We start from the raw sequence: 13,733 nt of genomic DNA, 5'->3' as shown, positions 1-13,733 counted from the left end.
TTTTACATTAGTCCAAGCAGAAATTTGTTTACTCCTGTTTCTGTCAAGCTTCGCAAGAGCCAAACCCATTGAACAACCGCCAAAGATGGGAGGGCGGGTGATGATTACAAAGGTAAGATTTTTCTTTGTTTATTTCTTTTTCTTCATTTGAAAATGATTAGTCCTACTTAATTCATTCTCTACCTCTCTTCATGATGACACCTACATATAACCTTAGAACCGTTGCGACTGACACGGAAACGTGTATGATCACAAATGCCAAATTTCTGACTTGAAGCTACATGTATTATGTTGCAAATAAGAACTTACCAACTCTGCAATGGATTGCTGCTAACAAATTTGGCGTCTTTTCTCTATAGTCTTTATAATGTTTTCTCTTGCTCGGTCCTCCCTGCGCTGTGCGCATCGGACCGGGCTGTCACGGCCAAGATTGGTGTCTGGGGTCGTGGTTCAGAATAGAACTCAGCCACGGTGTTATAGTGTATCCCGAGATCCCTTCAAGTTGGAGGTCTCGGAGGAACCCGCCAGAACTGATCCCACCAACTTATCGTCATCTGTAAAAGATGCTAGGGCCAACCAGACTGGCCAGGCCACCACTCAAGTAGACTCTGTGAATCCTTCCCGGACCGTGGAATTCAAAACTACCAACAAGATAAAAACCATAACCGACCTGCCCATTTCAAACCTGCTCGACGTGTATCCTTCAGAGAGTGACCCCTCCCGTATGAGAGTGCGTGGGATCGATATAGATGATTCCCTAACCGCAAAAGGCCGCATCGTCGGTGTCCGCCGCCACGGTCCCAAGCTGTTCTTCCTAGACATCGTCGGCGACTACGAGAAGCTGCAGGTCATGGTCAACTTCAAGACCCTGCAAGAAAAATCCCCAGCCGACTGGGCCGGTGACACGGCCGACTGCTTTAGAGAAAAGGCCGAAAGGCTGCAGCGTGGGGACTGGGTTGTCCTCGCCGGCCACATGGAGACGTCCAAGCGCGGCGGCCTGCGCATGTGTGCACACACCTTTCCCTCAATCCATGCCAAGCCCGCCGCCGTGCCGCCCGAGTCCGTAATCGACGATGAGCTCAAGGGCCGCGTCCGCCACCTGGATCTGATGCTCAATAAGCAGAGCGTCGACGCGCTGCGCGCCCGCGCCCGTATCATCCAGACCGTCCGCCGTGCCCTAGACGACCGCGGCTACGTCGAGGTGCAGACGCCGCTGCTGGCGGGTTCGGCCGGCGGAGCGGCTGCCCGCCCCTTTGCCACGACGGCCACAGAGTTTGGTCCCTCGCAGCATCTGGCCCTCCGCGTCGCCCCGGAGCTCTGGCTCAAGAGGCTCATCATGGGCGGCATGGACCGCGTCTACGAGATTGGGCCTTGCTTCCGCAACGAGAGTGTCGACGGCACTCACAATCCCGAGTTCACCATGTGCGAGTTCTACGAGGCCTGGGCAAACCTAGACCACCTCATGGTCATGACGGAGAGGCTGATGAAGCTCATCATCTCTAGCCTCGACGCCGCGACCACAGAGGCACAGGCCGTAGGCCGTCGCGCCTGGAAGCTGCCCGACGCCAACCTCATCGCTACCAAGTTCTGGGAGCAAGGCACCACGCCCAAGGTGAACTTCATCAGCACGCTCGAGGAAGGCCTGGGCTTTAAACTTCCTAACCTGGAATCCGACACCGCGTTGGCAGAACTGATGACGAAACTGCATGAGCGGGACGAGGATGCCGACGTCCTCGCCGCCGACGACTCGGAGCAGGGCGAATCCACCGCCACAGCACCCGTGACACTGCCCAAGCTCCTCGACCGCCTGGGCTCAAAGTACGTCGAGAACGGCGCGGCTGCCGCCACCGGCAGAGCGTTCTTCGTCACGCACCACCCGGCCTGCATGGCGCCGCTGGCACGCAGCGGTATATGCCCCAAGACTGGACAAAAGGTTGCGCTCAGGGCCGAGTTCTTTGTCGACGGCGTCGAGCTGGCCAACATGTACGAGGAGGAGTTTGAAGCCGACGAGCAGGAGCGCAAGTTCCGGGCGGCGGCGCGGTCGAGGACTGCTGTCGAGGCCGAGCTCGACGACAACGAGGCTAGCTACGTCGAGGCCATGCGGGCCGGCATGCCGCCCACGGGAGGTTGGGGCTGTGGTGTCGACAGGCTCGCCATGCTCTTCACCGGCGCGCCGAGGATACGGGACGTCCTCACCTTTGGAAACCTGAGGAACGTACTACATGCGACGCGGTCGCCGGCGCGGCTCAAGGTGGACGTCGGAGCTGCCATGGAGGAGCTTGTCCGTTAACGAATACAGCTGTTTCCGTTGGCTAAACTGGATCTTTTGGGTGTATGATAAGATAGCAGGCCCAGGCTGCGGATTGTTAGCGTGATAAAGCAAACCCGGCAGGGTTATATGACGAGTTGAGTAGGAGCAAAGGGCTGCAGACAGGGAACCTGTGTCAAGGGTTCTTCTTGGAGTTGGGGTGATCGCTCCTGAATGTATTATTTGATGTAAGTAGCCTGCAAGATTCTTTATGTGACCTACAAAATAATCCACTGTTTAACCCACACCAGAGTGTCTGCACAAACATTTACACAATTATTTGCAAAGACTGCTACAAACAGGTAGATAAATAAGGTATTCACTCAGGTAGAAAGGGAGGTAGAGAGACAGGCAGGCAGGTAGATAGGTTAGCAAGTATGTAGGTAGGTACGTAGCCTGGTAGGGAAGTACGGAAACGTATTTCTGATAAAAAAAAGTCGTCAAAGTTATTTAGTGTTGCCCATAATGTACACGTACGGCGTATCGTGCAGAATCCTCCTTTTGCCGTACCAGAGATACCAATCGCATCTTGTCTCCTTTTTTTGAATCTCCCATTTCAGGAGAAAACCCACAGAGATGCCCCTGATTTTTCCTAACCGATTACTTCTTGACCGCAAAAAAAAAACCCCTCTACCGAAACCAGACCGGTCTAATACAGACCAACTGTAAAACAGAATCCTAGTCTAGTCTATATCCTCCCGCATCATGTAATGCCAAATCAAGCAAAAAGGCCCCTCAATAACGACACTGAGGGAGGACGTGTTCAAAACGAAAAGAGAGTTGCGCAAGGAGAAAAATGCAAGCATCGAACGAGGCATAAAAGCAGTATCACCCTTTCCCGGCAACCGAAAAAAAAAGAAAAAAAAATTGACAAGAAACAGAGATGACCAGACCAGCCAGTCCTGCGTTCAAAGAGGTGCAATGCAAGCAAAGGCACCTCACCACGGCAAGTACATCTGTCGGTAGTGCTCCTCCCGAAGCTCCTTGTCAGATTTGGTGAAGTCGACACGGAGCTTATCCCAGTCCCCGGCGCGGACATAGAACTTTTGCGAGCTAAAGTCGAACTCGTCCGGCAGGAAGGCGACCTGGTACGACTCGCCCGTGTGGATATCGATGCGGCGCTGGTTGCGGAGGACGTTGTCGTGCTGAACCGGGAAGAACTCGTGATCGCCAGGTCCGCGCTCCTGGAAGCCCGGCTTGCGGCAGTTGATGGTGAAATCCGTCGTGGGCACCCAGGCCGTTTTGTTGTATGCCCACGAAAGGTCGCGGAGCCGGATCTTGTACAGCTTTCGGCAGCGCAGGATAGGTGCCATGAGTTGTTGTTCAAGGTTCGAGGTGTCAGTGGGAGTCCACGGGCCCACGGACTCGTCCCAGAACCCCTTAGCCATGACTGCACCGTTGGCCGACGCGAAAGCGGGAAGCTCTTCGGCGCCAAGGAGCATGCCCAGCGTTGACTGCATGGTGTTGTTTGGGAGATACAAATTCGCAATATCCTCCTTTTCTTGGCGGTACCGATCCGTTTCCGCGTTTGCAAAGAACTGAAAGCTGCAGAAAGTGCAACAGTTCTGAGCATGCATAAGGAACTGGGGTGTTCGTATTCCACAATGTCGACACGCCAGAATCTTTTGTTCCCACGAAGTCACCAAAGTGTCGGGTTCGACAATCTGGTGGAGAGCCTTCCAATTAATGCCAGCGCCGGTTACGCCAAGCTCGGGATCATCCCAGAACCCAATGACGCTCTCGACAGAATCTGGACGCAGCGGTAGGCGGTTTAGAAAGTCCCGAAGCAGCATGCCCTTGTCTAGGACTCGCATGCCGAGCTTGATTTCGGTGAGGCGGATCATGAAGACGAAGAGAGCCACCAACTTTTCCGTTCTAACGCCCGAGTCCTCCCAAGTCAGGCCGAAAGATCCCTTGCTTATATTGAAGTTGTTTAGAATATCGCGGTGCAAGGCTCCATAAAAAAAGTACGGTGCAAAGTCGAGGATGCAGCCTGGTACGCGATGATGCACCATCTCCATCAACTGCTTGGTGTCTGAGATGCGGAGCAAGTGGTTTTTCCGCAGAGTGAGCCGCTTGAGGTTAGGCACGGCCGACAGCACCAAGTCGACATGGACAAGTGTCAGCATGGGCTGGCACGAGATATCCAGTGTCTCGATAGACGCGCCAACGTTATATATTGCCTCGCCTGAAAGCGAATGTCAGTATCAAAGACAACATATAACCTTTTGAGAAGAGAATAGGGAACAGCACAGGTAGATAGACAGGTAGATGGACAGGTAGATGGACAGGCAGGTAGACAGGCAGGTAGACAGGTTGGCAAATAAGTAGGTAAACAAGTAGCACTTACAGCCACGCAACATGTGCAGAGAAGAGTTCTGGTACGTCAGGCGAGGGGACCGGCTGTAAGTCTCGGCGGTAGCTTTGAGAGGTATTGCCGTCATCATGATGTGACGGGCTTCGGTGCGAGCCTCAATGCCGTGGTCAATCTCGGAGCTGCCTTTGGTATACAGTAAAATCGGCTCCGATGGTGGCATCATATTGTCACGGACAAGCCTGTCGCGTATGTTACCCCGGAGGCCATGCGTTCTGACCGTCTGGTTCTCTCCAAGTCCCTGGGTGCCAAAGGCCCTCTCCATGATCAATGACACTCGCGAGCTCTTGACGACGACGGGCCTCTGGTCATCATCCATCGTGCCTATCTGCAGCAGCCCACAGTCGTTGCCGAGAAAGTCGGCACGGGTGACGTCCCAGACCTCCTATTGATTCAAGGTCAGCATCAATACTGCTCTGCATGAAAAAAGATAAAAACCGGTGCAATATATATAGCATGACAAGGAGATAATAAACCTACGTAGAAGTGCGAAACCGCCATGTAAGCCCCTTTGCTTGTCAACGCAAGGTTCTTCTTATCAATGAAGGAAGTATCCTTTAGGATGCGGGACCTAAGCTCGCTGATCCCCAGAACTTGGAAAAAGGGGTTGCCAGGCTGCTCATTCATGCCCGTGAAGAGGTTTCCGCCGTTCTCAACGTGGAACGGAAACTGTAGCAGAATTCGATCAGCAATCAGGTTCCAAGACTAATAGGCTCAAGCGAACTTGGGCGTCCGTCTGGTAGGGTTTCTAGGTCATGCACTTACAGCTTGAACGCGCTCCCCGTCAGAGATGTTCTCGCCTTCGGTGGCCCTCCTGCCGTACCTGAAGTAGGCGCTGTCGTAATTTTCTGCTTCGGCAAGCCGCATCACGACATTCGGATCTTGAGGCTTCAGCGCCTGGGTGGACTGAAAGTCTTGAGTCTCTTGGTGCTCGTCAACACCGCAACGTCTAAACGCTTTATCGCGTTCTTGGTTCCATTTGGAACTCTGTTCTTTGGCCAGCTCAATACCGGTGCTAGAAAGTGACTTTGCGTTACGTTCAATCATGATCCTTACGTACTCCGGGACCTCCGCACAATGGCCCCGACCAGAGCCGAAGTCAGACATCGTGGTTTAACGTCACAAACGTAACATTGAAGTTGTGAGAGGCAGGTGAATCCAAAGAGAGCCAAGAAGTTGTAATTTAGACCTGAAGCCACTCGAGTAATGCAAGCGGCTACAAGAGAACCTTAGGTATAGGATACGCGCAGAAAGTTGGCGTCTCTAGGGCTCGAAAATAGAAGAAGAGCTTGTGTGATAGCTTTGTCAGGCTGTAGAAAAGTGCTCAACACGGTGCTTGTCGTTAAAAACAGTCCAAGGGATTGAATGGAATACAGATTCAAAAGGGAATTGGAAGATGAGGGAAATCGTGGAAGGAAAATATGGAAGAAAGGATCAGGATGCAAGAGTGGGACGAGGCAGGGCAATGGAAATCGTAGGTAAGTCCGCGTGATCAGATCAGCCTGCTTGGTCAGTAAGGTTCGAGTCCAGGCATAAGAAGGTGGCCAGGAGGGGCTGGGACAAACAAGAGAGACGTCGGGACAGAGGTGCTACGTGGGGCCACGCGAGGATAGCATGGTCAGAGGACAAGCTGACGGGTTGGTTCTTTGCTACAATGAGGTCTACCGTACTTTGTGGTTAATTCAGTGTAAGGAGACAAGACGTATCCCAACCTTGCGTTGCAAGTGAAGCATAGCATCCATCCATTCCATAGACAAGTAGTGTACCTACAGGCCAGCAATAGCCACCACCAACTGATCCAAAGCTGAGCTCCAACTAAGAGCAACTCGAGGTCAGACTAAGCTTTCTTGAACGTGGTTGCTATATAGGAGGATGATGTGTACGTACCTAGTGACACGGGCAGGACGTGTGGTTGGCTGGAAGGATCCGGGGAGATCTTCGCGTCTTCCGGTTGGTCGAGCCATATCTTCAAGTTTGTTTGTTTGCTTGAAGGAAGTGACCCGCCCGCTGCCTGCTCAGGGGTACAGGGTCTAGAGCCTGGCATCGGAGAGAGTCCTGCAACCAGACAAGGTTGACTCAATGTACCCAGAAGACGGCAGGGCTGTCGTAATGACCAGTAAGTTCCCCACCCAGCTACGCAATATGTGGGCTCGATCAAACATTGACATGTGCGTGATATGGTTCAAAAGCCATCGAGGGAGATGGGTGCTTTGGGACCATGTTTCCAGAGAGCATATGGCTCGTGATGATATTTCTTTGATATATTGGGCTCGACTGCCTCCCCTCTAAATCAAGACTGAACCAAAGTATGGCGACGTCAAAAGATTTGTCCTAAAAATGGTCTCACCATGTAAGTAACATAGCTAGATTTGTGTCATCGATTTGGTTGACGAGGCGCGCCAAGACTTATCACAACCAATCCCCTGTTTGCGCGCACATCATTGCCATACTGCCAACATGAAGTCTGTGCAAACGCAAAGAACACTTGATCCAAGAAAATTGCAGGGCTGAATAGCGGAAGTGGTCGGAAAATCGACTTTACTAACTCCCGGACCATAACCACGAGTCTGAATGGCACAGAAAGACAATGTATCGTCCGTCATGTTGCCATGACTACGAACACGTGTGAGCCATCGCGTTGGAATGCAGCCCCTGAGGTCTGCTGCATAACAAAAGTATTTTTCCGAGAAACAGATCAGCTTCTGCATGATTGAACTCAGAGCAAACTCTAGCTCTAATAAACTTTTTTTTTTTTTTTTTTAATCTCGCGTCCTGTTGCCTAAAGCAACAGTCACTCTCCAGCTTGTGAGCAGGTGTAACAAAATCTCCTTTCCGAACATGCTCAAGGCACCGGCTTCGTTCTGCTGAACATGTCAAGACGAGATGATGCCCGTTAGATTAAGATGCACGTACTGGAGAGTAGCCTCGCTGCACTTGTTGTGATGGCCCAAACTGTATCGCCGATTTGCTGCAGAAAAAGGGAGGATGATCTTGGGTCATCACCTTGAATCCAAGACCATTCCAGATTCATTATTGATGTCAACGAGCCGACTTCTCATCCGTCAAAAAACCCAGATGCGTCTTGGCGAATGGCATCTCTTAGGTGCAACGCACAAATCAAAAGACCATGACTTCATGACGTCGATACCCTGCAAGACCCCTGATCGACGCGCGCTATAAGTCGACACTAGCAAGGCAAGACCATGTTCAAGACTTAGATTCCGGATTATATAATGTCCCGCTCGCCCAAATCAAGAACGCCGACACATTCCACGCAGCCACTAGACTAAGCGTTTATTTCCAGAAGCTCTACGCTCGCTCCTAGCATGGCAACAACAAAATGAAAAGACATTTAGCTCCAGATACCTTTTACCCACTAACGCCCAATGGAAAAACAAGGAGCATCGACGGCGGGGGTCGTCTAGATGCCAAAGCCATTTCCGAGGAACAGATGACACCACGCTAAGTCGTGCAAGACTCTCAAAGTTCAAAGAAAACAAACAATGCGCTCCGAGAATATGCGTCAAGGCTGATAACAAAAGAAATAGTAATCCCTCTTTTATAATCAAACACTGTATATGTTCTTTTTTTGGTTTTGATACTGCCGTCGGTCGAGTCGATGTCGACGTCGTGGCTGATGCCTCTGCGAGATGTTTGGGTTCAAGAAGCTCACTCGGAAGATGCCGTTCCGCTTCGGCAAGCATCAAGCGAGATGTTTTAGCTGTCAAATGAAGCTGAGCCAATGGTACTTTGCCTGTCTGTGTACAGACGTAGTTGGCGGGGGGTATTTTGCCGGATGCCAGCCACTGCTGCAAGCTCATCTCGGCTCTGTTTTGAGCACGTCATTTTTTGCAGCTTCAAGGCTGCCAGTCTAGCTCATCCGGACAACAACCGTATTTTTGCAGACCCCGTAGCTACAGCAGGCTTCGGGACTGAGATCTCCTCGCAGGATGGCATCCCTCTTCTCCTAAAAAAAAGGTCAGCGTGGCTGTTCTCCCATAATGAAGAATTTCTGTCTGGTGCAGAAATTTGGCAGAGGTAACCTACATCTGGGCAAACCACAGGGGAGCCAGGAACAGTGGCGGAAACCACAATAGCGGCAAAAATTGCAGACACGATGAGATAGTGACTTAGCATCGTGGCCAAGGTGGATAGCCGTGTCAAACAGTTGACGTTTGTTTCGTGCCGACAAAAGCTTGCAGGTATCTCAGGCTGCTTGGCGAGGCTATTGGAGCAGGCAGACGCCGGTTTCGGATCAGAAGAATTGAAGGAGGGGCTGACAGACGAGTAGGATTCGGTGGTAAGGTAAAGGGGTAGTAGAGAGAGTTTTCCAACAGTCGATCTGCAAATCTGAGAGCGTGGATTTTGACTGACTTGAAACTTGACGGGAAGCACAGAGACGTAAACGAAATAGAACAAGGGAGAGCTACAAATAAGAGAAGATATTCGGGCACCTTTTTGGCCAATTAGGGCAAGGTACCCTTGTATTTGAGTTTAAAAATGTTGGAGTGCTCTGCTCGTGTGCCCGTGTGCACGGCAGTCAAAGTGCCGTTTAAGGTAGGTGCCTCCTACCCATGAGGAACTATGCGCGCACATGGTCCGGGCCGCACTTGCGATTAAGCAAGGGGAAAAAAGGTAGGAAGGGGCTGAATTCAATGCGGTACGACAGTTGCCTCTACAGTTGATCAGAAACGCTCGGAACCTATCGATCAGCTTAGGTACCTCAACTAGCTCACCATGCACTTGTGCCGGGCGACTAAATACCAGGCTACCTGCCTTAGACAAATCTCTTGTCTTAGCGTAGGATAAAACCCCAGCAGAAGATACGCTAGAAGCTTGAAGACGAACATTCTGAGAAGCCACGAACCCTGGCAAAAAATAGAACGGAATCTTCTGGGCCGAGGGTGGTTCACGCGCACATTAGGCACTCTTGGATACCTAGGCCGACATCATGTTTCCCGATTATGGAACACAGCAGGGAATAGAATAGGCGGATATAAAACGGTTTCAGGAGAAACTCATTAGCTCTATCAGTCACAGCCGAGGAAATAAAGACAACTGTTGTGGGACAGAAGTAGTGTATCGGAGAAGTTTCGCGTATGTTGAAATTGTGCAACCCTGAATGTTGAGAGTGAAACCCATGCCAGAACAAGACAAGAACGGAGGTCTTCAAATAGATATCTACCTACTTACCTACTTACCTACTTACCTACTTACCTACTTACCTACTTACCTACTTACCTACTTACCTACTTACCTACTTACCTACCTTCCCCATGTTCACGGCTAATAATTATTCAGTGCAGACGCGGATTGTCCATGACAAATTTGACTGCTGACTACTAAATGTGGCTGTTTAATAACAATGGCCGATGCTTACGATGGTGTAGCTAAATAGATGCCATTACGACGAGAGCTCTACTCGTCATCAGGGGTCGAGAGAGGTTAAAGCAGCAAACACTGTTGTCTGTATTGGAGTGAACCTACTAATGGTATTTGCTCTGCTGTCAATTAGATGAGGACAAATTATGATTATATAGGTAGGTATTCAAGCAAAGATGCACAACACCATCAGACCCGAGAGTCAGCTAAATGTAGTCACGGCAACGCAGCCTACCTATCTCAGCGTCTTACCTAATGAAGACAACAACAATAACTCATACCTTCTCGGAGACTTGACTCCGACGAGCGGATGTGCCATCAGTGTGTCCACGTGATATTGCCTGCTCTACTCAATGGATTGTGCCGTGCCTTCCTATTTTCACTTCCATGAAGCAAAACTCAGTATGGCTATCTTACCCAGAGTGGGGTACCTACCTGAGGCAAGGAACCTCGTTCCATTACTGTCCGGTCAAGTACTTGGAACGACGTGGCTTGAACGGCCTTTGTAGAGCAGGATATCACGTTGTCTACCCCGGTGGTGGCCTGCTTGCCTGTATAACTATCTACCTAGCTACCTTACCCTGAGCGATAAACAGCGGTTGGTACCTCTGCAGCCAGAACACGACGAAAAATTCATTGAATCTGGCACCACCCCTTGAGAGATTTTAGTAGCCAAAACTAGGGCTTTGGCCATGTTGATACCCACGGTTTTTGAGGAAACTGGCAAAAATTCCACACACCAAAGTACGTCCGTTTGCTGGACCCTCCATTGTACTCTTTTTCCTTGCTTCTACCCTAGTACTGTTTGGTTTCTCACCTTTGAATCCTACCAATGACGTCTTCTGATATCCTGGGGCTCATGCTTCTTGCTACCGTTGCCTCTTTTTTTCTGATTCTCATCACTTTTGTCGAAGCAACTTTGCTAAGCTGTATCCTAATGGCTACGCTGCATTCGTCTCAGATACTGTCTCATCTTTCTGTCTTCTACTTTTCATTCTCTTCCCTTCCACCTCTCACCACTTGACTCTTGGCAAGGTCAGAATCAGCGAACCTCCAGCTCAATAGCCGTTGCTGAATCAACGCAAACAACTGACTGTGAGCGACACATCAAAGAAAGCCTGACAATAACAACACCCATTCTGATCACTTCTAACATTACAGAGATCGTGGTTACATACAGACTAGAAGACTCCTCTGCTGTCAATTTCAGTCTGATCTTGCCATCACGCCTAAAACTCAGCTTCAGCTCACGGGTAAACAACGGCGTTGGACGATAATCTTTGCTTCCCCAGGACTTTGATCAAGTGACCCAGTGATTAAAGAATTTGCTACGCAGAAAAGAAACTTTGTGAGTGTCATGTGCGGGAGGAGGAGCCCTTCTCAAAGAGAGACCAAAACCGCAGACTCTAACATTGGCTAAGAAATCAGTTATAACAGTGCTATCCCCATGGAAGATCTTGAGGTCGGTGATGGCTGGCGAAAAAGGGCACAACGAGCTGTAGGACGCCTCGGCATAGAGCAGCGCGGAATTGAACGCGTACCAGAGGATGAGAGAACTGATGTGTCGATGACGAACATTGGGAGCTTGGTGAGCCACACCACCCATACTGATTGCCTATTTGGGCTCCTTTGAAATGCTAACCTTTCCCGGTATATCTCTACGACAGTGGCTCTCTGCAAACATGACCGTATCAACATTTGCTGTTGGCATGCTCGCTAGACCTGTCTTCAAACTTGGCTTTTTTGATGCTGCCTTGACGATAATATTTATCAATATGCTTGGCACCGTACCCGTTGCTTTCTTTGCAACATTTGGCCCGCGGTTTGGCCTTAGGCAGATGATTCTCTCTAGATTCTGGTTTGGATACAATGGCGTCAAGTTTAGTGCGTACTCCTTTGGCTCATGTTGAATCTCTTGTACAGACTGCTAACTCGAGTCTTGCTATCTACTACAGTCACTGTGTTAAACATAATGGCAGGACTCGGCTGGTCTTCAGTCAACTGCATTGTAGGCGCCCAGCTCTTGCATACCGTCAACAAATCGATGCCTGGCTACGCCGGCGTACTTGTGATATCGCTGTCGACACTAGTCATCACAACCTTTGGATACAAAATCGTCCATTTATACGAAAAGTACGCCTGGATACCAGTATTTGTCATATTTGTGATTGTTGCCGGCGTCTTCAGCCAGACCGGTGATTTCAACAGCCTCCTTCCCCTGGCTTCGGGGCCTAAAGAGGCCGGTGCCGTCTTAAGCTTCAGTGCCTCTGTATTTGGCTTTGCCACAGGCTGGGCGGGTCTCAGTGCTGACTATACAGTCTACCAGCCAGTCACTCGTCCACGGGCAACCGTCTTCGTGGTAACATTTGCGGGTCTTTTCCTCCCGCTCTGCTTCAACGAACTCCTCGGCGCAGCTGTAATGACAGCTTCGGCGATGAACATGGACTACGTCAAAGCCTATTCCGATTCTCAAGTTGGCGGCGTGCTTGGTCAGGTTTTAATCCCACCCCTGGGTCACTTTGGATCCTTTTGTCTTGTTGTTCTCGCCCTATCAATTATTGCCAATAACTGCCCAAACATATACTCTGTCTCACTTTCGATGCAGGTCCTAGCCTCATCGACGCAGCGCGTGCCTCGCTTTATCTGGACGATGGTAGCCACAGCTGTTTACATTGCTATATCGATCCCGGGCTATGTCAACTTCGAGGCAGTAAGTCATCCGTATTTCTTTCAACCCATTCACCCCTATCTCGTGGCACGGAAGGTTCGCTACAATACACGCTTCTTATAGAATTCAACGACACAATAAGCAAAGAGACCTAGCGTCTTGTTGGCATAAACCGTATCACTAACGGATCTCAACCTTCGCCACAGTGGCTCAGCAACTTCATGGTAATAATCGGCTACTGGCTCGCAGCATATGAGGCGATCGCCCTCGTCGAGCACTTCACATTCAGGCGCGGTTACACTGGATACGACCCAGATCAGTACACCGACCCGGACCGACTGCCGCCAGGCTACGCCGCACTCACTGCTTTTGCCTGCGGCGCCTCTGGCGCCATCCTCGGCATGAAGCAGCTCTGGTACACAGGACCCATCGGCAGACTCGCCGGTGGCGACGGTGGTGCTGATCTGGGCTTCGAGCTGGCGTTCACGTTTGCGGCCGTTGCGTACCTGGCGTTGAGGGCGTGGGAAAAGAGGCGCTTTGGAAGATGATCCGAGAAATCAGTAAGAAAACAAAAAAAAACCCTGGATTGCATCCAGAGGATGAGTACGGGCATACCTTTTTGTCCACCCCCTCTACTGCAACATTGAACAGTCCGCAACAAGATGAATCCAGAAATGAAGAGTGCGCGAGGAGAGGGGTGCTTTTGTAGCATGACTCAAGGTCAGCGTTAGTTATACTTCTCCTTCTACTTCCAGACCAAGCTTCCATGCCTGACGTTTGGAATTCTAACATGTATCGTGGGCAAGGCAACAGGGAAGAGAGGAAGCATTGAGACGTTGAAAGACCTCGAAGACCGTGCTACAGGCACCGAAGAATCAAAATCAGGTATCAGTGTGTCAAGGTGCTGTTTATGGGTTTATACTAGGTATCTATCGAAAAAAAAGGAGCACGGCTGGTTTATAACTGCTCTCCCATGCTGACACTTGAGTGAGCCCTACGAA

At 50.4% G+C, this 13,733-nt stretch overlaps 4 protein-coding genes across 4 annotated transcripts; 2 read left to right on the top strand and 2 right to left on the bottom strand.

The window, feature by feature from the left end:
- Positions 1-58: 58 nt before the first annotated feature.
- On the top strand, positions 59-2,290 carry PgNI_11726 (uncharacterized protein; the record flags this gene model as incomplete). The annotated part of the gene is made up of 2 exons (XM_031131690.1): positions 59-112; positions 360-2,290. The coding sequence occupies exon 2, from the start codon at positions 368-370 to the stop codon at positions 2,288-2,290; it is 1,923 nt and encodes a 640-aa protein (XP_030976598.1). The 5' UTR covers positions 59-112; positions 360-367.
- A 956-nt stretch (positions 2,291-3,246) lies between these two features.
- PgNI_11725 (uncharacterized protein) lies at positions 3,247-5,789 on the bottom strand (the record flags this gene model as incomplete). The annotated part of the gene is made up of 4 exons (XM_031131689.1): positions 3,247-4,496; positions 4,659-5,067; positions 5,163-5,351; positions 5,448-5,789. The coding sequence occupies 4 exons, from the start codon at positions 5,787-5,789 to the stop codon at positions 3,247-3,249; spliced, it is 2,190 nt and encodes a 729-aa protein (XP_030976597.1).
- A 2,764-nt stretch (positions 5,790-8,553) lies between these two features.
- On the bottom strand, positions 8,554-8,921 carry PgNI_11724 (uncharacterized protein; the record flags this gene model as incomplete). Its single annotated transcript, XM_031131688.1, has 2 exons — positions 8,730-8,921; positions 8,554-8,649 (listed from the first exon to the last, which is right to left on the bottom strand). The coding sequence occupies exons 1-2, from the start codon at positions 8,817-8,819 to the stop codon at positions 8,554-8,556; spliced, it is 186 nt and encodes a 61-aa protein (XP_030976596.1). The 5' UTR covers positions 8,820-8,921.
- Positions 8,922-11,492: 2,571 nt separating this feature from the next.
- Positions 11,493-13,280, top strand: PgNI_11723 (uncharacterized protein; the record flags this gene model as incomplete). The annotated part of the gene is made up of 4 exons (XM_031131687.1): positions 11,493-11,652; positions 11,732-11,948; positions 12,020-12,774; positions 12,939-13,280. Exons 1-4 carry the CDS (start codon positions 11,512-11,514, stop codon positions 13,278-13,280), a joined length of 1,455 nt encoding a protein of 484 aa, XP_030976603.1. The 5' UTR covers positions 11,493-11,511.
- Positions 13,281-13,733: the final 453 nt, after the last annotated feature.

This window comes from Pyricularia grisea (genome assembly GCF_004355905.1).
Source record: "Pyricularia grisea strain NI907 chromosome V map unlocalized Pyricularia_grisea_NI907_Scaffold_10, whole genome shotgun sequence".
Classification (NCBI taxonomy): Eukaryota; Fungi; Ascomycota; class Sordariomycetes; order Magnaporthales; family Pyriculariaceae; genus Pyricularia; species Pyricularia grisea.
The sequence above is the reverse complement of the archived record's forward strand: the minus strand, read 5'-3'. Positions and strand labels throughout refer to the sequence as shown.